The sequence below is a fragment of the Euleptes europaea genome, chromosome 4, assembly GCF_029931775.1.
Source record: "Euleptes europaea isolate rEulEur1 chromosome 4, rEulEur1.hap1, whole genome shotgun sequence".
Classification (NCBI taxonomy): Eukaryota; Metazoa; Chordata; class Lepidosauria; order Squamata; family Sphaerodactylidae; genus Euleptes; species Euleptes europaea.
The window spans coordinates 19,264,574-19,289,213 of NC_079315.1; the positions used below are offsets into that span (position 1 = coordinate 19,264,574).

Below are 24,640 nucleotides of genomic sequence, written 5' to 3' on the forward strand. Positions count from 1 at the left end.
TTCTTTTTTATTTGAAACACAAAAATTCAAACCATGGAGAATATTCAGTAGATCCCTAGAAATCATTAACACATCTGAGAAGGTTTCTGATGGTTTGTGCGAGAAACTCAATGAGTTCTCCCAGTACAAAATGTAACCATCACCCTTAAGGTGCTACACTAACTGTTTAATAAGCTGTTTAATTGATGCTCCAGTAAATATTTATATGAAGCACCAAATACATGATTAACACCCCCAACAAATGGAATAAATTTGCTGCATTCCCATTATCACTGGTTCTGTGGTTTATTTTCCATGGCACCTCAGTGTATCATACTGTCTGGGAAACAAATCAGAATAACTGATTGCAGAACACTTCATAAAATCAGAAGAATCATGGGAAAGATTTTTGTGGACTTCACCACTTCAACCTGCATGGGACGGGGCTGCATATTTGAGTGTTCCCTCTTTCTCAAAAGTACCATGCACACAGAAGAAGAAGGAGGAGGAGGAGAAGGAGAAGAAGGAGGAGGAGGAGGAGGAGAAGATTTTTTTATATGCCAACTTTCACTACCACTTAAGGGAGAATCAAATCGGCTTACAATCACCTTCCCTTCCCCTCTCCACAACAGACACCCTGTGAGGTAGGTGGGGCTGAGAGAGTGTAACTATCCCAGGGTCACCCAGCTGGCTTCATGTGTAGGAGTGGGAAACAAATCCAGTTCACCGGATTAGCCTCCAACTATTAGCTATTACAACTGATCTTCAGCCGATAGAAATCAGTTCCCCTGGAAAAAATGGCCATTTTGGCAATTTGACTCGATGGCTTTGAAGTCCCTCCCCAAACCCCACCCTCCTCAGGCTCTGCCCCAAAAACCTCCCGCTGGTGGTGAAGTGGAACCTGGCAACCCTAGTTGGGCAACTCGGATAATGGCTGCCATTAAGTTCTATGTGACCAAGTAAATGGGATGTAATTGGCAAGATAGTTAGGATCGGGTGCCAAACCCAGCCTCCAGCTCAAAGCAGAGCTCCTGTCCAAACTATGTCCTCGAGCGCTCACATTTTCTCTCTCTTTTATGGAAGTGAACAGCAGCCATTCATTCCTATGGCAGAATGGGCAGAGCTGCAAGTAGACATTGTCAGTGCAGTCCTAGGCAGAGTTACTCCAGTCTAAGCCCACTGATGTCAATAGACTTAGCCTGGGGTAGCTCTGCCAAGGACTGCATTTGTGTATTTGACACTGCTTGACCCAGCCTCCACTTCAGGAATCCCTCAAGTGTATCAGCCCTCTTTCAACTCTGCAGCTGCCCATCAGCAATGACTGGAGTGTGCACAGTGAATAATAAGACACTTAAAAAAAATATTACAAAATCTTGATGTGAAAGGTGTACGAGCATTCTTGAAATAAAGATTCGAAACTGGGAATTGCTGCACATCAGAGCTTATTGTTGTGGGCGGTTGCCATAAAGCATCTCATCCGGAACACTCATGAAAACGAAGGGAAATATTAAGCCCATCCAAAATATTACTAATGAGACTCGGGCTCTTTTGACTTGCTAAAGAGCATCAAATATGAAATGATGGCAGTTTTCCGCTTCCATTGACGCTTAGAGCTGCTGACTCGGAAACCATATCAGAGGAGACAAGATTTGATAGATGGATAGATTTGATCCATGGGTGGATGAAATTCATAGATACATGTGAGGACTGTAGTCCTAATTCCTATGGATCAAGTCCCCACTGAATGCAGTGAGAGTGACCCTTTGAGAACTCAAACAATAGCTATTCTTGGCATCAGGCATGTATTTGCAGAATGATCCATCCCCTTCCATGCTTGCAGCTCTGTGTTTATGTAGAGTTGCATGATGAAGAGAAGACACCACAGCTGTGACTGTGGCTCAGTGGCAGAGCATCTGCTTGGCATGAGGAAGGTCCCAGGTTCAATCTCCAGCATCTCCAGTTAAAGGGACTAGGCAAGTAGGTCATGTGAAAGACCTCTGCCTGAGACCCTGGAAAGCTGCTGCCGGTCTGAGTGGACAATACTGACTTTGATGGGCGAAGGGTCTGATTCAGTATAAGGCAGTATAAGGCAGCTTCATGACTCAATTAGTGGCATACCAGGTCGCTGGGGCAGTCCAAGCACCAACAACACAACTTAGCACAGTGTACCTTGCATCATCTCCAAGCAAAACAAGATCTTTACTAATATGAAATAATAATATCACTAATTATAGTCCAGTATGCCACTGGGGCATGCCTGTTTCCCAGGTCCCTATCCCAACTCCCATTTGAGACAACTGTGTAACAAAACAAACAACAATTATCGCTTTTTAAAAGCCTCCAATAAGCAATGCCAGTCTGGATTGTGGTATAAATATATGCTGCCTAGTAATGAGCCCGTTGATTGTTAACCATCTATCCCAGAATTATCTAGGCATATATCTGACACCCTCTGAATCCTTTCAAAGGTATTTATTACAATCCATGACCAGCAAACAACATCATGGTACACATCAACCACGAATACAGATAAACGTAATGTCCTCTGAATCCATTCCAAATTGCATTTTGGAATTCCAAATGACCTGCTTTTCTGTATTTAACTGATGCACTGGGGAGTGGGGGGTTATGGTTCTGTGGCAGAGCATCTGCTTAGCATGCAGGTAGTCTCGGTTTCAAGCCCTGGCATCTCCAGTGGAAAGGACCAGGCAGCGGGTGATGTGAAAGATCTCTGCTTCAGACCCTGGAGAGCTGCTGCCAGTCTGAATAGACAATGCTGACCTTAATGGACCAGTGGTCTGGTTCAGTATAAGGCGGCTTCACATCTTCATTTTCTTCCTTATTTATATTTCTTTTGTACCATGTGCATGTGCAGGTGGCCACAGTTTTCAGTATCTTCCAAGTCATCTCTCTCTCTCTCTCTCTCTCTCTCTCTCTCACACACACACACACACACACACCATGATACCAGTGTGCACAAATGTGGGGGCCTCATCTCCTTACAGGACGTTCTTACCACTGGGTGCAGTCTGATGCCACTCTTCCTTAACAACACACACACACACACACACACACACACACACACACACACAGGTAGGGTTGCCAATCTCCAGATAGTAGCTGGAGATCTCCTGCTATTACAACCGATTTCCAGCCAATAGAGATCCGTTCCCCTGGAGAAAACGGCCACTTTTGCAATTGGACTCTGTGGCATTGAAGTCCCTCCCCTCCCCAAACCCCGCATTCCTCAGGCTCCAGCCCAAAAAAACTCCACCAGTGGCAAAGAGGGGCCTGGCAACCCTACACACAGGGCTGCCAGCAAATGGCCAGAGATCAGGGGAGGGCAGGGACTTACTTCTTCAGCCTTGTACCAATACCATGAAGTCAATTTGGGTGCAACCCAGAAGTGACATCATCGTGCTGTAATGGTGCTCTAGCATTCTCCCCAGAGTTTTGGGCAAATGCTAGAGCATTGTCTGATGTGACGATGTCATGCTGTTGGTGCAACACTGATCAACCCTCACTTCCCCTGGCATTTTCCCCTGACTGAGGGGGCAGGGGGTCTCCTGCTGAAGATGGAGTCCTGGTCTCCCTACCCTACCACCACCTCTCACTGACTCTGCCTGCTCCCTCCACCCAGAGCAGCTAACACCTCTCCTTGCAGCATATGCCCAGTAGAGCTTCCTGAATTCTTGCAGCTGTTTAAGACATTCTGCTGGGATTGTGCTGCCTTCTACATTGGGGAACAATGAGTGATGATCTGTGAGCTACTCCTGGGCAAGGTAAGGTGGTAGCAAACATGGCTCCATCCCCCTTAAAGCCAGGACTAAGTCCTCATTTTTCCTTATTAGTTATTTAGATCCCCCTTTTTCTCCCTTGCAAAGACCAAAAGTGGTTTATCACATTGATCTTCCCTCCTCCATGCTGTCTTCATAACCAAAAACCCTGTGAGATGGGTTAGGCTGATAGTCTGTGACTAGGGTTGCCAGGTCCCTCTTTGCCACCGGCAGGAGGTTTTTGGGGCTGCTTTGGCAATTGGACTCTGTGGCACTGAAGTCCCTCCCCTCCCGAAACCCCGCCCTCCTCAGGCTCCACCCCAAAAATCTCCAGGTATTTCCCAACTCGGAGCTGGCAACCATATCTGTGGAGTTTTTACTAACAGATATGTGAATCAATAAAACATTGGGGCAAAAAATACTCCTTTCTCTGGCTCCTCCAAAATTGATGGCTACCTTTTGAGTGGAAATTCCATGGGTTGAATTATGATGACTTCTGCCTACAAAGGATGTACTTCACCACTGAGTGATGCCGTCTCACACAGCTTCAAGCATATTGTTTGGATTTCAGAGTAACTGGGTTGTCCATATTTCATTCAGTGTTCTGTTTCCAAGGCTTGTGATTCTTGATCGGAGGGCACCAGAGTGCCTTCAGATTAAAATGACTGACAATTTCATTTCATTCCATTTCCATCTGCTCTGAATCTGTCCCACACCTCTGTACTCATTGGGATGCAAATGTTCATGTTAATGTTGGAACACAGATATTGTTATGCTAAACGCTATGCTAATCCCAACTTTTGTCATTTCTCTTCCTTCTGCTAAATAGCCATCTTTTCCTTTGTCTCATCAGTACCATTGCTTTCCCACCTCCACTCCATCACTGATAAGCCTTTCCAGGAAGTTTCAAGTCTTTAATTCCACCCCACACTGAATCTAATTTACCCCAATCCTTTTGTACATGGACCCCCAGAAAATTCACATCACTGGGTTTTTTTGTGGGTGAGTGGAGCCAGGGATTGCCCAGTGCAGTATGAAGTACAAGGATGCATGGCTAATCGGGAAAATGTTGAACCTTAAGCAGGCCTTGTGAGCCTACCCACATTTTACACTGTCCTTGTTTGGGGAGGGGAGGGACTTCAATGCCATAGAGTCCAATTGCCAAAGTGGCCATTTTCTCCAGGTGAACTGATCTCTATTGGCTGGAGATCAGTTGTAATAGCAGGAATTCTCCAGCTAGTACCTGGAGGCTGGCAACCCTATACATTAGGAAAGCGGTGTCCCAAGTCATGGAGGGGGGAACACAAAGTTTCTTCACATGTAGGCATGGTACCAATGATCTGCCGATTGCACAGAAGTCAGGGGTGGGGGCAGCAAGCCTGGGGCCCCCTCTGCACCTTCTCTGAACTCGCAGAGTGATTATATGCTCGCAGCTAGCTATAACCAGCAAATTCCAAGAACCTACAGTAGGAAAGAGGCCAGCTGCCCACCAGAAGACCACTGCAGAAACTTACATCTGTCAAACATTTACATCTGTTGCCAATGTGTCTATCTAAGGTTGAACTCTTGAGGGAGGGTCACCATGAAAACAAAGGATTTCAAGCTGATCCTGCTCGCTCGGTCATCCTTCGTGACAGCGGTGCAGGGAAGGAAAATCTCGTAATAATAGTTTCAGTTGCTGTCCTACTGGGATCCGGTTCAGATTACTGCTGTCTTGTCTCCTGGCTGCATTTCGCATCTCCTTCCCTCAGCAATTAACCCAGCGAGACGGTTTGGGTTGGAAGGGATTTACTGTAGTACAATGAAAAGAAAAGCTGCAAGGAGTGGCAGCTTTCATCAGTTTACACTCTTTCATCAGTTACACTCTTTAATTATGAATCCTACAGTGAGGCAAAGTATGACCAGAATGATGAGGCTATTTGAACAAGTTGTGATGGAACGTATGACTAGCGCAAAAGGATTAATTTCCAAAATGTATTCTCATTTAATTGAAATAGACACACGTATGTCAAATGGATTGAAAACAATATGGAAACATGATATTGGGATAAAATAGAACAAAATATATGGAATAAATTATGGATGACTCAAACAAGGAAAACTATATCAGCAGTCCTGAGGGAGAATTCTTTGAAATTATTACACTGATGGTATATTACTCCGGTGCATCTTGGAAGAAAAAGGTTGGAGACATTGCAACCAGCAAGGCAAATATATCCACATGTGATGGCCATGCCTTGTAGTGTCACAGTTTTGGGGAAAATATTTATAGAAATGACAAATATTAGGCATCAGATTATCCATGCTACACCAGCATTGTCTCTGTTAACAATCTGGGGAGAACAGAATGGAAAAGCGGCATCCAAGAGATTAATAGTTTTTATGTTGATGGCAGCCCATAGGGTAATAGCAAAATGTTGGGAAACCACAGAATTTTAACATTACATTCCTGATTTTCCAAACGGTGGCAAATAGCTGTGGTGCAAAAATTGATACATCAACTTAGAGTAGTCAAAGGTAAAGCTAAAATATCAGATTTCTATGAGATGTGGCATGATTTTATTTCATACACAAATCAGAAAGGTATTCAGTATCTATCTAAAGCCCTTCCTCAGATTCCTGTCAGTATCATGTTCCTTCCAGAAGAAGAGAAATGTTCACACGTTCCATATCCAGGTGATCATGCTGATGATTAATTTTGTTGGTTCATTTCCTTTCCTCATGCCTTCCCTGTGCTGGCACTAAAGTCCCTATAGTGGGGGAGAGGTGATTTTTGTAATTGGTTTTTGTCACTCTTTAGTCAGGATAAATCAAGTTGAAGTTGACCCTGTATGCACACATGTTAGGGTTGCCAGGTCCCTCTCCACCACCGGTGGGAGGTTTTTGGGGCGGAGCCTGAGGAGGGTGGGGTTTGGGGAGGGGAGGGTCTTTAATGCCATAGAGTCTAATTGCCAAAGTGGCCATTTTCTCCAGGTGAACTGATCTCTATCGGCTGGAGATCAGCTGTAATAGCAGGAGGTCTCCAACTAGTACCTGGAGATTGGCAACCCTAATCGAAGAAGTCCCACTAGCTCAGAAGTGTCAACAATGGCAAGCCCTGCAGGAGGGTACAAAGGAACCGTGCTCACCGTCCAAACCCTTCCTTCTAACCTGAAGAAAGGGCCCTGTTGACACTCCAAATTCTCAACCCCATTCAAGCAAGACGGTCTCATACAGCAAGATCCACAAATGTTTAAAACATGAATTCAGTCAGGAAACCATACTTGACACACCTGGAAACTCTCAAAATATTATGATTGTAAATAAATTCTTCCCCCTTATTTCGTTGCCGTCTATTTTTCCCTCCTCATTAACGGCATTTGCATTCGCAACGGTGGGTCCGATTCTACTCTCCCGGTGGTGTAAAAGGGCCAGATGCTCAGCGGAAACATCCGGGGTAGCAGTGGCTCACAAATGAGTCAGAATGGACCCCAAGACTTTGATTGACAAGGACTCCTGTTATCCCGCGCATCCTCCATTTGAATTGATAATGCTAAGACTCTATAATTGATTGCTGCCGCGTGCAGATTAAGGGCTCCCTCCTGTGTTACAATTTAAGGACACAGAGGTCTGAAGGGAAATAATATATATCTGGCGGAGATAGGGAAGGAGTCATACATGAATCCAGAATTCCGCTTTTTGGTTCCCAGACCTGTTTGAGTGCTAATTACGTGTATTAACCAGTCTAACCAGGTCATTCAGATTTAAATAGCAAAGTAGGAAGAGGCTCTTGGGGCCTGCGGAGACTCCTGGAAGCAAGCCTCTTTTGCAAGCGAGTTCAAGGAAACATCTTGCATCAGGAACTCTGTCAACCTACATAAAGTTCTGCTAGCTTTCTGCCAAAAGGCTTGCTGCTTAACAATTACAAAACTTAAAACTGTACAGGGCAAGTTTCTGACTCGTACCCTTGGACGGGGCAGTGGAAGAGAAGAAGAGTTAGTTTTTATATACCGAGTTTCTCTGCCACTTAAGGGAGAATCAAACCAGCTTACAACCGCCTTCCCTTCCCCTCCCCACAACAGACACCCTGTGAGGTAGGTGGGGCTGAGAGAGCTCTAAGAGAGTTGTGACTAGCTCAAGGTCACTCAGCTGGCTTCATGTGTAGGAGTGGAAAAACCAACCTAGTTCACCAAATTAGCCTCCACTGCTCATGTGGAGGAGTGGGGAATCAAACTCAGATCAGAGTCCACCACTCCAAACCACCATGCTGGCTTGTGGCAGTGCCAATTGCGACACCTTAAGGAGGTCCACAGGGCCTGTAAAACAGAACTATTCCACCAGGCCTATAACTGAGGGCAACCACGAGTTGTCCATCATTGCTGGCCTCCCCATCTCTCCCCCCGCACTTGTCATGTGTGGGTAAGGTTGCCAACATCCACGTACTCCTGCTGTTACAACTGATGTCCAGCCGATAGAGATCAGTTCACCGGGAGAAACTGGCTGCTTTGGCAATTGGACTCAATGGCATTGAAGTCCCTCCCCTCCCCAAACCCTACCCTTCTCAGGCTCCGCCCCAAAAGTCTCCAGGAATTTCCCAACCTGGAGCTGGCAACTCTAGCTGTGTGGAGGGGAAGGGAAGGTGATTGTAAGCTGCTTTGAGACTCCTTAAAGCAAGGTATAAAAACCAACTCTTCTTCTCCCTCTATATGTTCTAGTGAGCAAAAAGCTGGGATGTGTCCTACTTTGAGTTTCCCTGACTGGCAATTAGTAGCCAATTAATTGGAATGGAGAAAGGAAAACTCAGCATCCTGGATTGGGTATCTAGTTTGAGAGCAAAGTTGCCCATCCCTGAAATGGAAGAAAACGAGATTTAGCAAAAAGAACTGAATTAAACTGAAAACTGAGGTTTTAATAATGCTTCTGAATAATAATAATAATAATCCTTATATAATAATATAATAATTATAATAATAATAATGCACTGTGAATAATAATCCTTGTGTTTCCTCTAGCCCCCATGTTTCTTCGCTTCCCCCCATGCTAAGGATGCTTTTGAATATCTCCTTAGATTTTTGAGTTTCTAGTTACCTGGGGTTGGAGTCTAGGAATGCTTTCCGTTAAGCCTTGCAATGAAGTAAATGACTACTTCCTCCAGAGCAAGATTCGCTTAGATGAAGGGAGTCATAGAAGTCAGACCTGGGCTTGTTTCTGAAATGCAACCAATATATTAGGACTTCTCCATTACTTTATTATTTCCAAATTTTGTTCAGAATTCCATTCATACCACAGCAGCCTTCCTTCTTCTTTTTCCTTCCTTTGCATAAAGCAGTATTTATGTGATTGTATGTACAGTTTTATCAGGATTGTTTTTACTATGGTGTTTTACTAAGTTGCAGAAGTAAACTCAGAAGTCAGTAAAACACCACACACACAAAAGAAGCTTTATGCAACCTTACATACGAACACCAGATTGGGTTTCCCCCCACAATTAAACCAGTGAGCAAGCATGCATTGATCGCAAACACCAAAGAAATAGAATATTGAAATCAGTGAAAGGAGCAGAAAACCAAGGCTGACATGTGGGAGTTAATTCTCAAAATTCTCAGAGTTTATCAGAAATTAAGGAGTGGAAGATTATGCAAATCAGACTTCTGAGACAGTAAAGGATCAAAACTGGAGGAAATTTCTACTCCACACTTCTTTTGTAATTTTTTAAAATTCTTTTTTTCTTAACACTTTCTTCTTTTGACTTTTTTTCTACTGCTTTTTCTTCTTTACACTTTCTCCCCACTTATTTTGGTGCTTCTTTCTTTCACGCTGCCTTACACATACTCACCTTGCTGTAGGAAATACTCATGTAAACCTTCCAGAGAGTTATGGCTTTGAAGAGGATCCCTCGTTAATAGAGCATTCAAATTTCAGTCTGCATTCATTCCAGGACTAATGAAAAATCAAACCCAGCCATTTATTGATTTCATCAGCCTGCTCCGTCTTTGTCATTAACCTAGATTCCAAGCTGTTCCAAATAGGGTCCTCAAGGTGTTCAGTTATATAAATAATAAATTAAGGAAGGCAATAATTAATGTGGTCCTCTTTAAAAAGAAGATAAAATTGTGGTGTTTTTTTCCCCATTCTGAGCTAAGAGTAATTAATCCTAGGGATGGCATTGCACAAAGTCAAGGCATGATCTAATCATGCATCCTTTTATCACATTTCTTCTGACCGTTGCCTGAGCTAGAGAATAGATCAGTCACAAATTTCTGAACAGAAGGTGTGTGCGGGTCATAAAAACAGCCCAGAACAACTGAACAACCTAAAAAGTATCCATAAAACAGACCTCAGGCTAGAAGAAGAGAGCCAGCGTGTTGTAGTGGTTAGGAGCGGTGGTTTGAAGCAGTGGACTCTAATCTGGAGAACAGGGTTTGATTCCCCACTCCTCCACATGAGGTTCCCCACTCCTACACATGAAGCCAGCTGGGTAACCTTGGGCTAGCCACAGCTCTCTTAGAGCTCTCTCAGCCCCACGTACCTCACAGGTTATCTGTTGTGGGGAGAGGAAGGGAAGGTGATTGTAAGCCAGTTTGATTCTTTCTTAAGTGGTAAAGTCAGCATGTAAAAACCAACTCTTCTTCTTCCTCTTCCCCCTTACCCTTCCTCACTCCATCCCCCACAACCCATGTGGCCATTGCTCCTGCAAACCAGGAATTGAAAGGGGCTGCAGAGACCAAGAGAAATACAGGAAAACTTTGCATTCCACACACAGAGTGGTTTAATGCATACCACTGAGCAAAAACATTAAAACACACACAGATGGCCATCAGCAGTAACCTTTAAAGCGTTTCTAAAACACTGACAATGGAAGCTACAAACGAAGAAGGTCAGGTCACAGGTGAACCTTCTTGGCAGGGAATTCCAGACAGTAGGAGTGTCTACTGAGAATGCTCATACCTCTGTAGAGCTCATTACTCTGTGAGAAGAAATGCAGAGCAGCAGGGCATCTAGAGCAGGCTTTAGTATCTGGAGAGGACCATGGGGAGAAGGCAATCTCTCAGGGATGCAGACCTTTGGGGGCTTTAATGCTAAGAATCAGCACCTTGGATAGCGCCTGGAATTGTCCATCCATGCCAATAAATCAGAGCTTAGTGTCTTACCAATGAGCTGCCCCGTGGCGCAGAGTGGTAAGCTGCAGTACTGCAGTCCAAGTTGTGCTCACGACCTGAGTTCGATCCCGACGGAAAGTTGGTTCCAGGTAGCTGGTTCAAGGTTGACTCAGCCTTCCATCCTTCCGAGGTCGGTAAAATGAGTAACCAGCTAAACCACCCTGCAAACAAAGTCTGCCTAGGAAAGGTCGGGATGTGATGTCAACCCATGGGTCAGGAATGACCCGGTGCTTGCACAGGCGACCTTTACCTTTTACCTTACCTAATGTCTTACCACAAGGAGCACCAACTGAAGCAGGCTTTGAGATATCAAAGTGGAGAACCAGTTAGCTTCTTCAGTCACAAGCAGGTTCTTTTGGTGCCTCTATGGGAAGGGCTGTAGCTCAGTGGTAGAGCATCTGCTTGGCATGAAGAAAGTTCCAGGTTCAATCCCCAGCATCTCCAGTTAAAGGGACCAGGCAAGTAGGTGATGTGAAAGACCTCTGCCTGAGACCCTGGAGAGCTGCTGTTGGTCTGAGTAGACAATACTGACTTCAATGGACCAAGGGTCTGATTCAATATAAGGCAGCTTCATGTGTTCCCCATTTAGGGTTCAGGCAGCCATGGTGGCTTCTCATGAGGTGAGGGCCACTCTTTGTATGGCACCAGTGAGGCTGGGTAGCCAGGGTTGCAATGATTCTTGGGCTCCACCCTGGACTTTTGCCCAGGGCCCCAGAACCACTAACTTCAGCACTAGGAGAGGAGGCTATCCTTCCAGCATCCTGAATCCCCAGCCACTGAGGGGCTTAAAAAAGAAAGACCCAGCATTTTGAGTTGTGCCTGGAAGCAGAAACTAAGCAAGAGCATGGCATTTTAGAAGACTCAACAGCCATCCATGCTTCGTTTCTGCCTTGACGTGCCCACATCATCGCTCTTTCTCTGCTGGTGCAAGGTACCTGCTGCTCCCTCAAGGGTTGAATCATAAAGGGAACTCAATTATCACCTGTACATTTCCTGTATGCAGATAGTATTCCCTCCCCCTTTAGCATTTTGGGAGTAATTTACACCTCACACCCCCAGAGCGAATACATTTCCCAGCGCAACAGAAGCCTATCATCGAACGTAGGATATATCTTACTGTTTGTTATTTGTGCCGTTTTAATGCCTCTAAGTCAAATGACATCCCTTCTTGTCAAGCGGTTGATAGCCCTGAAATGGAAAGAGATACTTCCTGCCTGTCAGCCAAAGCAAGACATAGAGAAGCTAAGGATGAAAGTTAAAAAGAAACAAATGAATGCATACAATCCGGAGAGCCCTTATCAAAAAAGATGATTAGGGGTCCGCAGCCTAGGGTGGCATCTCTGTTGGGTTCAGGAGCCAGCGAAGGTAACCTTCCTCTCCCAGTGTTACTGGCATTTGCTAAGCATCATCAAGAGACATAGATTGGCCATTATGTGAAACAGGAGGCTGAGCTAGATGGACCACTGGTCTGATTCAGAAGTAGTCTTCTTCTGTTCCTAAAATAGGAAGAGCCTGGGAGCCAAGAGCAAAGCGGGCAAAGCACCCCAGCATTGGCAGGGTGTGCCCTTTCATCTCACCCCTGCCTATTGTTTAGATTTGGTTCTCCCCTGGTATATTAAATATACTGGTATACTGCATATTCCTACATGCGAGTACTCGATGTTGCCTAACTTTACCCTTCATCACCGAGGGCACAGGTCACAAAAGGAGACACTGACAGCATAAATATCAAACTCTGCATGCATATTCCCTTCTTCTGAATGAACATCAGGCCATTTGTAGGCAATGTGCATCACACTAGCTTGGGAGGGGAGGGGAGCATCTCGCTGCCCAATCACACTCTTGCCGCAGTTCAGCAAGGTAGACATATGTGTGCGGAAGCTGATACCGTCTGTTCATGTGCTATACACAGTTTGCACTATTGAGTGCATTTTGATGCCACCTTTCCTCAAAGGAGGTCACAGATGATCTCCCTTCCTCCATTTTTATCCTGACAGCTTCTCTGTGAGATGGATTAAGTTAAGAGGGATTGATTGGTCCAGGATCACCCAGTAGGATTCGTGGGGAAATGGAGATTTGAACCCAGATTCCCAGGGTCCTAGTCTCAAAACCAGCACTGGCTCTGTGAGGAGCATCTGGGCATGGGCTTGTCTGAGGAGAAGCGATTCTTGAAAAGTACACACACACACATTAACACACATTATTATTATTATTATTATTATTATTATTATTATTATTATTATTATTATTATTTTCTGCAAGAGTAGTTACATAAGGACATAAGAAAAGCCATGCTGAATGAGACCAAGGTACATCAAGTCCAGCAGTCTGTTCACACAGTGGCCAACCAGGTGCCTCTAGGGATCCCACAAACAAACCAACTACAGCAACATTATCCTGCCTGTGTTCCATGGCACCTAATATAATAGGCATGGTCCTCTGGTACTGGGGAGAATAGGTATGCATTATGTGTGTGTTGTGTGTTAAGTGCCGTCAAGTCATTTCCAACTCATGGTGACCCTATAGATCAATGTCCTCCAAAGTGTCCCATTCTTAACAGCCTTGCTCAGATCTTGCAAATTGAGGGCAGTGGCTTCCTTTATTGAGTCAATCCATCTCTTGTTCGGTCTTCCTCTTTTCCTGCTGACTTCAACTTTTCATAGCATGATTGTCTTTTCCAGTGACTCTTGTCTTCTCATAATATGTCCAAAGCACGAAAGCCTCAGTTTAGTCATTTTAGCTTCTAGGGTCAGTTCAGGCTTGATTTGATCTAAAACCCACTGATTTGTTTTTTGGGTGGTCCAGGGTATCAGTAACACTCTCCTCCAATACTTTCTTCCTATCAGCTTTCTTCATTGTCCAGCTCTCACACTCATACATAGTAACAGGGAATACAATGGCATGAATTAACTTGATCTTGGTTGCCAGTGACACATCCTTACACTTAAGAACCTTTCCTAGCTCCTTCATGGCTGCCCTTCCCAGTCTCAATCTCCTTCTGATTTCTTGGCTGCAGTCTCCCTTTTGGTTGATGATGGAACCAAGGAATGCATTATGACTAGTGTCCATTTTGACGAGTAGCCATGAATACCCCTTTCCTCCATGAATATGTCTACTCCCCTCTTAAAGCCTTCCAAGTTGGCAGCCGTCACCACATCCTGGGGCAGGGAGTTCCACAGTTTAACTAGTGGTTGTGTAAAGAAATACTTCCCTTTATCTGTTTTGAATCCCTCTTACCCTCTGGCTTCAGCAGATTACCCTGCATTAGACTAGCTATGTAACACCATCATAAACACATATAGGCAGTCAGTTAAATATTCTGGAGGGCTACCATATTATATTTTACGTCTATTGTCAACAGCAGGTTAAAGGGCAGAAAGTGCCTGCGTCTGCTAAAAATAGGACCCTGCTACATTTTCAGTTGCCACAGTTTAGAAAGAGTCCAATTAAAGAGGGAGAGAGGAGGGTCTGAAACAGTTATTCAGATGGATTTGGCTTTCTCTCTTCATTCTTGCCAACAAACTCTTCCCAACCCAGATGTTCATGAATATTCAATTGAAGCAGGTGGGGAAGGGGTGGGGAGCACGCTCCAAGTGAGGAACATTTGTAAGCTTTTATTACCCAGGATAGTTGTAAATTATTTTTGTATTCTTTTCCCAGTGCCATTCAAGTCCTAGGCTGCTTGCCTTCTTTACATAACAGAAAGGGCTGAGTTGCCAGCAAGACCAAAGGATGAATTAATGGTTTTTTTGTAAATGTTCTTCTGCAAACAAACATCAGGATCTTAGCATTGGGCCAGCAGCATCAGAACACATGCAGAATATCCAGGGTGTACACCGATTGGCTGGAGGCTGGGTTAGGGACTGCCCTATTTGTTTGATTATCGGCACTTGCTATGGGAAGGCCAACAGAGGAGACTGCCCCAGCGTTGTAGGGCAGAGGCAGCTCCTGTGTACAAAGAGCTTGCATATGGATCACAGTCCCCACAGAGCTTTGTTTTAAGCTGGACCTGCAAAACATAAAACTATAGCTGAGAGAAGAAGAAGAAGAGTTGGTTTTAATATGCTTACTTTCTCTACCACTTAAGGGAGACTCAAACCAGCTTACAATCACCTTCCCTTCCCCTCCCCACAACAGACACCCTGTGAGGTAGGTGAAGCTGAGAGAGTGTGACTTGCCCAATGTCACCCAGGTGGCTTCGTGTGTCGGAGTGGGGAAACAAATCCAGTTCTCCAGATCACTGCTCCAAACCACCGCTCTTAACCACTACACCATGCATCATCTGAAAGTGGGTCACCCTATTGACTATGGTTAGTTGGGGTCCCTCAAAACAGGATCAGAAGTTGATTTATTGACTGCGGTGGTGGTGGAAAGCGCCACCAAGTCTCAAGGTAGCTGGAACATCTACCCTTTTAAAGAGAACCAAACCAGCTTACAATCTCATTCCCTTCCTCTCCCCACAACAGACACCTTGACAGGTAGGGCTGAGAGAGTTCAGAAAGAAATGTGACTAGCCCAAGGTCACCCAGCAAGCTTCATGTGGAGGAGTGGGGAAACCCACCCGGTTCTCCAGATTAAGTCTGTCGCTCTTGTGGAGGAGTGGGGGATCAAACCTGGTCCTCCAAATTAGAGTCCACTGCTCCTAACCACTACCCCAAGCTGACAGAAGGTCCCAGGTTCAATCCCTGACCTCTCCAGTTAAAAATCTCAGCTCTGCCCTAAGACCCTGAAGAGCTATTGGCAAACGTACCTGGTGTTTATTCAATGGCTGCCAGACTCTCTCACAAACACAACTGAGTGAAACAGAGCTGCAATTCTGTATGTGTGAGAGGGCTGTGGAGTTACAGCCACTGCCTGGCAATAGGTTAATCTGGAGGAAGGGAAAACAGAGGCAAGGAGGGAGGGCTGGTGTCAAGCCAGTCAATTGTCCCTCCTTATTAATACAAGCTGGAGCAGCCCTTGGGAGCAAGCGTGATGTAGTGGTTGAGAGTGGTGGTTTGGAGCAGAGGACTCTAATCTGGAGAACCGGGTTTGATTCCCTGCTCCTCCACATGAAGCCAGCTGGGTGACTTTGGACTAGTCACAGCTCTCTTCGAGCTCCCTCAGCCCCACGTACCTCAGAGGGTGTCCGTTGTGGGGAGGGGAGGGGAATGTGATTGTCAGCCGGTTTGATTCTTCCTTAAGTGGTAGAGAAAGTCAGCATATAAAGACCAACTCTTCTTCTTCTTCTTCTAATAGCCCAAACTAAGCCAATCTTGTCCGAGCTCAAAAGCCAAGCAGATGGTACTTGAATGCGAGACCACCAAACAAGACTGGGGATGCTATGCAAAAGAAGGCACATCTCTTGGCTTGAAAACCCCATGAGGTGCAACATTATGGGGTCGCCATGAATTGGTGTGACTCAGCATGCTTGACTCTACAATTATTAATACAAGCCATAATGTGAGCCCAGACCCCCAAATCAATTGGATCATATGCATTAGATAGCATATTTTCAAGATGGTTAAATTCACATTCTGAGCTCTCCCAAATCACATTTTGTCAACCTCACTAGTTTGGACTCCATTTTTGAGTTTTGTCTCTGGAAAGTTAGTTCCTCGTTAAAGTAGTAATAACTTCCCTGAGAAACTGCAAATTATCCGAACAATCACTGGAAGGAAGATTGTCCCATTGAAACTTCTCCTTTGAAATGGCAGACTGAAGTATCCACCCAAGAGAATCCATGCCTTTCTTGAATGCCGGATGGAGTACCTACTTATCAACACCAAAATTATGTTACACGGTTCTTTAAAAGTCTATTGTAATCAGCGAGAAGAAACTTTTCATTACACTCAGCCAGCCTGCAATTCTAACGGAAGAGAAATCCATCATTGCTTGTTTGGAAGGACTTGATTGTCCCTATCACTTTTTATCAGCTTCATTCTGTGGCCATTTACGCAGGGCTGTTTTCCTCGCAGCCAGCCCGCCAACTGCTTCGGGCTTCCTTTTGATGATGCATGCCTTTCCCGACACAGGTTGCCTCACTCTCCCTGCACGTTTCTGTGCATTTTGCCTGCTTTTTCCCCCGATGCTGTTTTAGCCAGAATCCAGAAAATGCAGCAAAAGGCACGGAAACAAGCAGGGAGCGCAGGCGACCTTCAACAGTCAGCAAAAGCATGCATAATTAAAAGGAAGCTCCAGTCAGCGGGGGTGACAACGGGAAAACAGCCCTGCATAAATGGCCTGTATGTTAAAACCATCCTTACCTCTTAATGGAGCAAAGTGGTACTTTGCTACATTTGCTTACACATCAGTGGTTTGAAGCAACGCTCTGGCAACATGTGGGGCTATTCAGAATTCTATGCTAGGATTCACAGCCCCTTGGCAAGGAAAAACTATTGCTTCTCCCTCCCTGAGTCCACAGTTCAGTGCAGCTTGTAATCACCTTGGATTTTTCCATGTTATTTCCGTCGGTTGTGTGCCCGTACTGTGTCGGTTTTCCCCCTTTTCCACACGTGTTTCACTCCCTCTAGTGGTTGCTTCAGTCTTTCATCACTGTTTCTCCAGGGGGAGGGTTTACGAGCGCTAAAGGCTTGGGATGGGGACAAGGAGAATGCCTGCAAAGTGATCTCATGAACTTGCCTTTTCTTGCCCGTGTTTTCCGGATGCGGTTTTAGACAGAATCTGGAAAATGCGGGCAAAACGCGCAGGGAGAGCGAGGCGACCTCTGACGGGTGGGGAAAGCATGCACAATCAAAAGGAAGCCCCGAAGCACTCGGCAGGGGTGACCGCGGGGAAACACCCCTGCATAAAAGGCCAGAGACTGCAATAACAAAAGAACAAGCACGATACGAAAGAAAATCATGCCTCCCCCTTTATAGAATGATTAGATGGAGAACTTGTTCAGTTTTCATATTAATTACAATAATTATGAAACACCACATTGTTGTAATTATTATCATTAATAACATTTTGTAATTATTATTATTAATATTCATTAATAATGAAAGGAATGCACAAGTTAATTCTTTGCCCTCATTTGCCATCGCTGTAATTCCATCCAATTGTTTGGAACAACCATGAATGGTTAATCCCCCGTAACCAAAATAACTGCAGAATGGACAATGAAGGTCATGGATAGTGAGGGCAAGGAAGAAAAAAAACTGTCCTGAGAAGAAACACCAGCAGTCAGAACAAAAGAGCTCTGAACGGCAAAAAGAATTGGTGAGGCAGTTTTTTTTTTCCCCTGGCCATGTGCTTTGAGAGGGGCCGTGGCTCAGTGGTAGAGCCTCTGCTTGGCCTACAGAAGGTCCCAGGTTCAATCCCTGGCATCTCCAGTTAAAGGGACTAGGCAAGTAGGTGATGTGAAAGACCTCTACCTGAGAACCTGGAGAGCCGCTGCCAGTCTGAGTAGACAATACTGACTTTGATGGACCAAGGGTCTGATTCAGTATAAGGCAGTGTCATGTGTTCATGTGTTAGCTTCTTTGAATATTTCACTTTCAAAGAAAATATCCACATTAGAGGCTGTTTGGTTCATCTTTTGAAGAGTGGGGGACTCCCCATGATAGTGTTTCCATGCAGAGCACATACAACAGCTCAGTTGATTTCTTCGGGCCTTTAAAATCCTTTCCTCCTTCCCATTCTCAAGGGGCAAGTAGAGTCTATTTCATTTGCTGCTTCAGTGCCCCAGCCTCATGCCTCAGGTCGGATGGCACATCCATCCACTCATCCCCCCAGCAGCCACCAAGGCAATCCCATATGGGTCTTCCTGCCTGCGTTCATGTTTGCCGCAGAACTCCCACAATAGCGAAGGAGATAATGAATGAATTTATGAGGAGAGGAATGGAGCTCTTCACACCTGGCGAGCAGTGTATCCCCAAGCAGACACTTCCGCCTAATGTAAATTAATGGAGCATCCTTGGTAGTTAATTGCACCAAAATAATATCATTCCAAATGAAGAAGAAGAGGAGTTGTTTTTTATACCCCACTTTTCCCTCTACCTTTAAGGAGCCTCGAAGCGGCTTGCAATCGCCTTCCCTTCCTCTCCCCACAACAAACACCTTGTGAGGTAGGTGTAAGCTCTAGTCCCATGATAATCCCACAAACAACACCAGCAGACCGACAGTCCAAAGAAAGTTGATTTATTGGAAAATCTACAGGTAGCAGAAGCCAGGAGTCAGATGGACACTAGTGAAAACTACGGGTACAGTACAGGGCATATATGGTAGAGCAAAGGGCAAATCGGGGTAGATCTGGATACCATGGCAACCCCCCTCCTCGGAGCTGTCAGGGAGCTAGGAGCATTCCCACAGAGAGCAGTCTACACACCCTGTTTACAGGATACAGAGTCGGCCAAGGCCAGCACCTGGAGAAACCACAACTTTCCTTTCTCGGACCATGCCTGACAGTAGGTGGGGCTGAGAGAGTTTAGCGAGAACTGTGACTAGTCCAAGGACACCCAGCAGGCTTCATGTGGAGGAGCAGGGAATAGGGTTGCCAGGTCCCTCTTCGCCACTCGCGGGAGGTTTTGGGGGCAGCACCTGAGGAGGGTGGGGTTTGGGGAGAGGAGGGTCTTCAATGCCATAGAGTTCAATTGCCAAAGCGGCCATTTTATCCAGGTGGACTGATCTCTGTCAGCTGGAGATCAGTTGTAATAGCAGGAGATCTCCACCTAGTTCCTGGAGATTGGCAGCCCTAGCGGGGAATCAAACCCGGTTCTCCAAATTAGAATCCACCACTCTTAACCACTACACCACGCTGACCTTAACGTGGCCTAACTTTGCCAGGAAGGAAAACAAAACCCCAGGTGGAGCTCACTCGTTCGTGCCATTCTCTCATTGTGCCTCTGTTTTCCCATGTCTTGATCATCTTCTGACCAAGTATTATGATCACATCCTTTAAAAAATATCAAGAAACAGCCCACAGAATAATTTATTTCTTGATAATATTTGTAAGGTATGTTGCTTGGTTGGTTGCTTTTTGCAGTAAAGCACACAGCGACCAAACCCTCTTAATCGGTCATCCCTCCCCCAAACACCCTCCTAAATAATTCAGTTTGATTCTACAGAACATCAGCCTGATGGGAGTCTTCTTCACTTGTTCCTCACCTGTTCCAGGAGGCTGTTCCACAGACAAATGGATCATAAAATACACAGGGACATTCTCCCAGTGCCTTTCCATAAGGAAAGAAAACCTACCTTCTTGTGAACTGCCCTATTACACCCTACATGTTTATTTATTTTACTCTATTGTCTGCCTTTCTTGCTGAAACTCAAAACGGATCACAACATTCAAAAAATATGGATTAAAAAACAATATAAGTCAAACAATATAAAATGCAATGAACCACTACACCACGCTGGCTCTTCAGCTAAGCAGGACCCTGACTTGGATTGGGGCCCTGCGAGAAGAGGGTTTTAGCCCTCATTGAAAAGTTCCCCTCCCTTTAAAAGGTGATCATCCCCCCACCCCATTAAAACGTGAATGACAGCAGAGAAAGGATTAGCAAAGCCATGGGGGAGTGAAACAGTTAAATCCATTCTCCCCTCTCTACATGACCCCAGTCTCAACTATTTACCATTAAAAGTACTGGTCAGATCTGCGATCTTGACTCCATATCATCCCAGGGCCCACTCACTCAGAGGCAGGACCAGTGGAGTTCAAGGGGCGGGGCTCAGTAGGCTCAAGGTGCAGATCACATGTGTTCAAGGACAGAGCTGAGTGGTCAAAGGGCAGAATGAAGGGGCCAAGGGGTGAACAAAAATATTAGCGCCAATTCACACCTTACAGAGTTCATAGGCTGTGTCTAACTTGAGGGTCCGCCTCATTCCTCATAGGCCCAAGGTCCAGTTTAGACCAGAACCTAGATTTGCCAGGTCCCCTCTGCTACTGGCAGGGTGTGCAGGAGTAGGGTTACCAGATCCAGGCTGGAAAACTCCTAGAATCATAGAGTTGGAAGGGGCCATACAGACCATCTGGTCCAAGCCCCTGCTTAATGCAGGATCAGCCTAGAGCATCCCTGACAAGTGCTTGTCCAGCTCTGCTTAAAGACTGCCAGTGAGGGGGCGCTCACCACCTCCCTAGGTAGTTGATTCCACTGTTGAACAACTCTTACTGTAAAAAAAAAATTCCCTAATATCCAGCCGGTACCTTTCTTCCCGCAATTTAAACCCATTATTGCAAGTCCTAGCCTCTGCTGGCAACAGGAACAGCTCCCTGCCTTCCTCTGACAGCCCTTCAAATACTTAAAGAGAGCAATCATGTTTCCCCTCAACCTCCTCTTCTCCAGACTAAACATTCCCAACTCCCTCAGCCTTTCCTCCTAGGGCTTGGTCTCCAGGTCCCTGATCATCCTCGATGTGGGGTGGAACCTAGAAAGGACATGGACCTCAGTGGGGTACAAATCCATAGAGTCCACCCTCCAAAGAATCCATTTTCTCCAGGGGAACTGATCTCTGTAATCTGGAGATGAGCTGTAACTCTGGGGGATCCCCTGGTCCCACCGGGAGGCCAGCATCCCTACCAGAACCACGGCACAGGGGAGAAGCGGCTTCCCCTTTCCCTCACCCTGCTGTTTTCCAAGCCTGAAATGGGGGTAGGGAGGGGAGGAGGAGTCTGTCCTTCCATCTCCAAACTACAAGCAAAGTGACAGAAATCCACAGGGTGTAGGGAAGAGCAAGACTGAAAACAAAATCTGCTTGATTGGTCTTGAAAAGCCTCCGGTATTATAAACCAAGCCTGCTGAAAGTTATTTTGCTGCAACGAAGGGCTTGATTTTCAAGAGCCTCTGGCTGAAATGCGAGCGCTGGTTTAAAGAAGGGAGAAAGAAACACGGGAGCCGAGCTCAGCGTCTAAGGAGAGAGTTGGCAGGGCTCAAGTCTGCCCGGCAGATTCACGCAGCAACCGATTTTGAATATTCGTTTCAGTTCCTCAATTATACTCATTTCTTATTGAGTTAGACATGGGTATTTCAAGCAGCTTCTGGGACAGAAATGTAATATCAAAGGAAGTGTTCAGAAAGGGGTGAAAAACAGGAAAACTTCCAAGACGCATAACCATCAAATTGCAACTATCTAAAGCACTGGTTCCCAACCGGGGGTCCGTGGACCCCCAGGGGTCCATGAGAACTAAATTAAGGTCCACGAAACAAAGTTATAAACCCATAATAAATTAATATTTTCAATTAAAAGTTCTCTATTATAAAAATATATATTCAAATATTATTCTAAGTTTAATGTTTAACTAACAGTTATGATTAAAGTTTATTTTCAAATTCTCAGCATTTTTATTTTGAACCTTGGGGTCCCTGCAACGAACAAAAAAGTCTTAGTGGTCCCTGGTCAAAAAAAGGTTGGGAACCACTGATCTAAAGTGTCGTCCGCTTGGGGAAACGTTTTTCAGCTGCTTCTCAACAAAACACATCTGTGTTTGTAGCTGGATATGTGCCTGTTTTTTAAAGTGTGTGTGGGTTTTTTGGCATTCCCATATGCCAGTGTGTTTTGGTGTTCCTGGGCCCGCAGCGCAAAAGGTCAACGCTGACATCCAACTGCAGCATTCATTGATGTCAGTTGCAACCATACCCATGTGGTTGCCAAAATTTGTAAGCCCACCAGGAAAATCTTAGCAGGGGTTAGGGTAGGGTTGCCAGGTCCCTCTTCACCACCGGTGGGAAGTTTTCAGGGCGGAGCCTGAGGAGGGTGGGATTTGGGGAGGGGAGGGACTGCAATGCCATAGAGTTTGTTTCTGGCTGAGAAGCTCCTAACTGATGAAAAATCACAGTTTACACTCTTGACTGCTAAATTCTGTGCTGCAGCTATTAAAATCCCTGACAGGATAAGAGTAACAGAAAACTTTATTACTCAAAATATTAAGGTGGTCACACCAAGTTATATGATGTTTATATAAATTTTATTCACACATGTATTATGTAATTTTTAGGCTTAGATTATTTGTAGTAGCAGTAGTAGCTACTACAGTAGTTGTTGTGGTTTTCTTATTATCTGTTGTGGCTGTTGTTGTTTTTTCTGTTGGTCAGTGACCGTATTAATAAATTATTATCATTATAATGCCATAGAGTCCAATTCTCAAAGTGGCCATTTTCTCCAGGTGAACTGATCTCTATTGGCTGGAGATCAGTTGTAATAGCAAGATCAGTTGTAATAGCTAGTACCTGGAGGTTGGCAACCCTATAGCAGGGGTTAGGGTCATGTTGATGGTGGGAGTGGCAAAAGAAAAAGAATTGGGGGGGCATCCAAAAATGAAACAGGAAATAAGTTCAGGTATCTAGTTTATGGGGGGGCTTCCCCTCTAAATGACTTTTTGCCACATTTCATTTGTACTGGGAAGTTGCCAGTGTGGTATTTTGAAAGATGATAGATAATGGAGCTTGCAAAGACCGAAGGACTGGATATGCAGGGTAAGGCAACACTAAGATAGGTCAGCCCCACTTACAGATAAGGTTGCCAGCTCTAGGTTGGGAAATACCTGGAGACTTTTGGGCCCAAGCCTGGGGAGGGTTTGGAGAGGGGAGGGGCTTCAATGGCATAGAGTCCAATTGCCAAAGCAGCCATTTTCTCCAGGGGGAGCTGATCTCTGTTGCCTGGAGATCAGATGTAATAGCGGAGATCTCCAGCTACCACCTGGAGGCTGACAACCCTACTCACAGAGAGTCCTAGAGTTGGAAGGCGCATTCTAGGCCATCTAGTCCAACCTCCCCCCGGCTCACTGGAGGATGTTCAAAGCTAGAGCAGACTCAACAGATGGCTGTTCAGTAGGGTTGCCAACCTCCAGGTACTAGCTGGAGATCTCCTGCTATTACAACTGATCTCCAGCTGACAGAGAAAATGGCCGCTTGGGCCATTGGACTCTATGACATCAAAGTCCCTCCCCTCCCCAAACCCCGCCCTCCTCAGGCTCTGCCCCAAAAACCTCCCGCTGGTGGTGAAGAGGGACCTGGCAACCCTACTGTTCAGCCTCCGCTGGAAGACCATTTATTTAGATAGGTATACCCCATTTTTCTTCTCTGTGAGACTCGAGGCCAGCATGACATTTAAAAATAATAAACTTGAATAAACTGGTGGAAAGGTTCAGCGTTATTGACCAGCACACTTGAGGGGGAGACGAGTTCTTCCAAAAAAGCAAATATTAACATTTGACAGGCGCCCTCTGCGGCTTTAATTCGTAGTTCTTATTTGAGACAGTGACGATATCTCGTTTCCCCCCCCCCTCCTTCCAAATCCCTTCTGCAGTATGGAATCAAGAAGAAGGAAGAAAGAGAAGCAGAGGCCCAAGCGGCACTGGAAGCCAACGCTGAAGGAAGCTTGACACGTCCAAAGAAGGCCATCCCCCCTGGCTGTGGTGACGAGGACGAGGAGGAGGAAGAAAGCATCCTAGACACCGTTATCAAATACCTGCCTGGCCCCCTCCAGGACATGTTTAAGAAGTAATGTGGCTACAGACTGCCATCCTGTCCATGGACAGTTAAGCAATGGATTTCTCCTTAATAAAACAGGGGATTTTGACTTGCCACCCATCACACAACCTCTGCCCCAGTCATTCATTCAAATCCACCCCTTCCCCCCCCCCTCACACACCGATTCCCATCCATTTCTTAGTTTGTACATACTCACCTTTAGTAGATGCCTCCAAATGGATGTAAAGATTAACAAGCTGCAGTCTACACAACTTTTTTCTTATTATGAAGCCATAGTACTACGTCTGTTTAATACAGGAAGGTGTACATTGATCAGAGAGAAGGAACGATA

The 24,640-nt window shown here is 45.4% G+C and overlaps 1 protein-coding gene across 1 annotated transcript in view; it reads left to right on the forward strand.

Moving 5' to 3' along the window:
* CPLX1 (complexin 1) overlaps window positions 1-24,393 on the forward strand; it is a 176,834-nt gene extending 152,441 nt beyond the window's left edge. Inside the window, exon 3 of the mRNA XM_056848251.1 lies at window positions 24,125-24,393. Coding sequence (XP_056704229.1) covers window positions 24,125-24,322 — 198 coding nt within the window. The 3' untranslated portion in view covers window positions 24,323-24,393. The remainder of the gene's footprint in view (window positions 1-24,124) is intronic.
* Window positions 24,394-24,640: the final 247 nt, after the last annotated feature.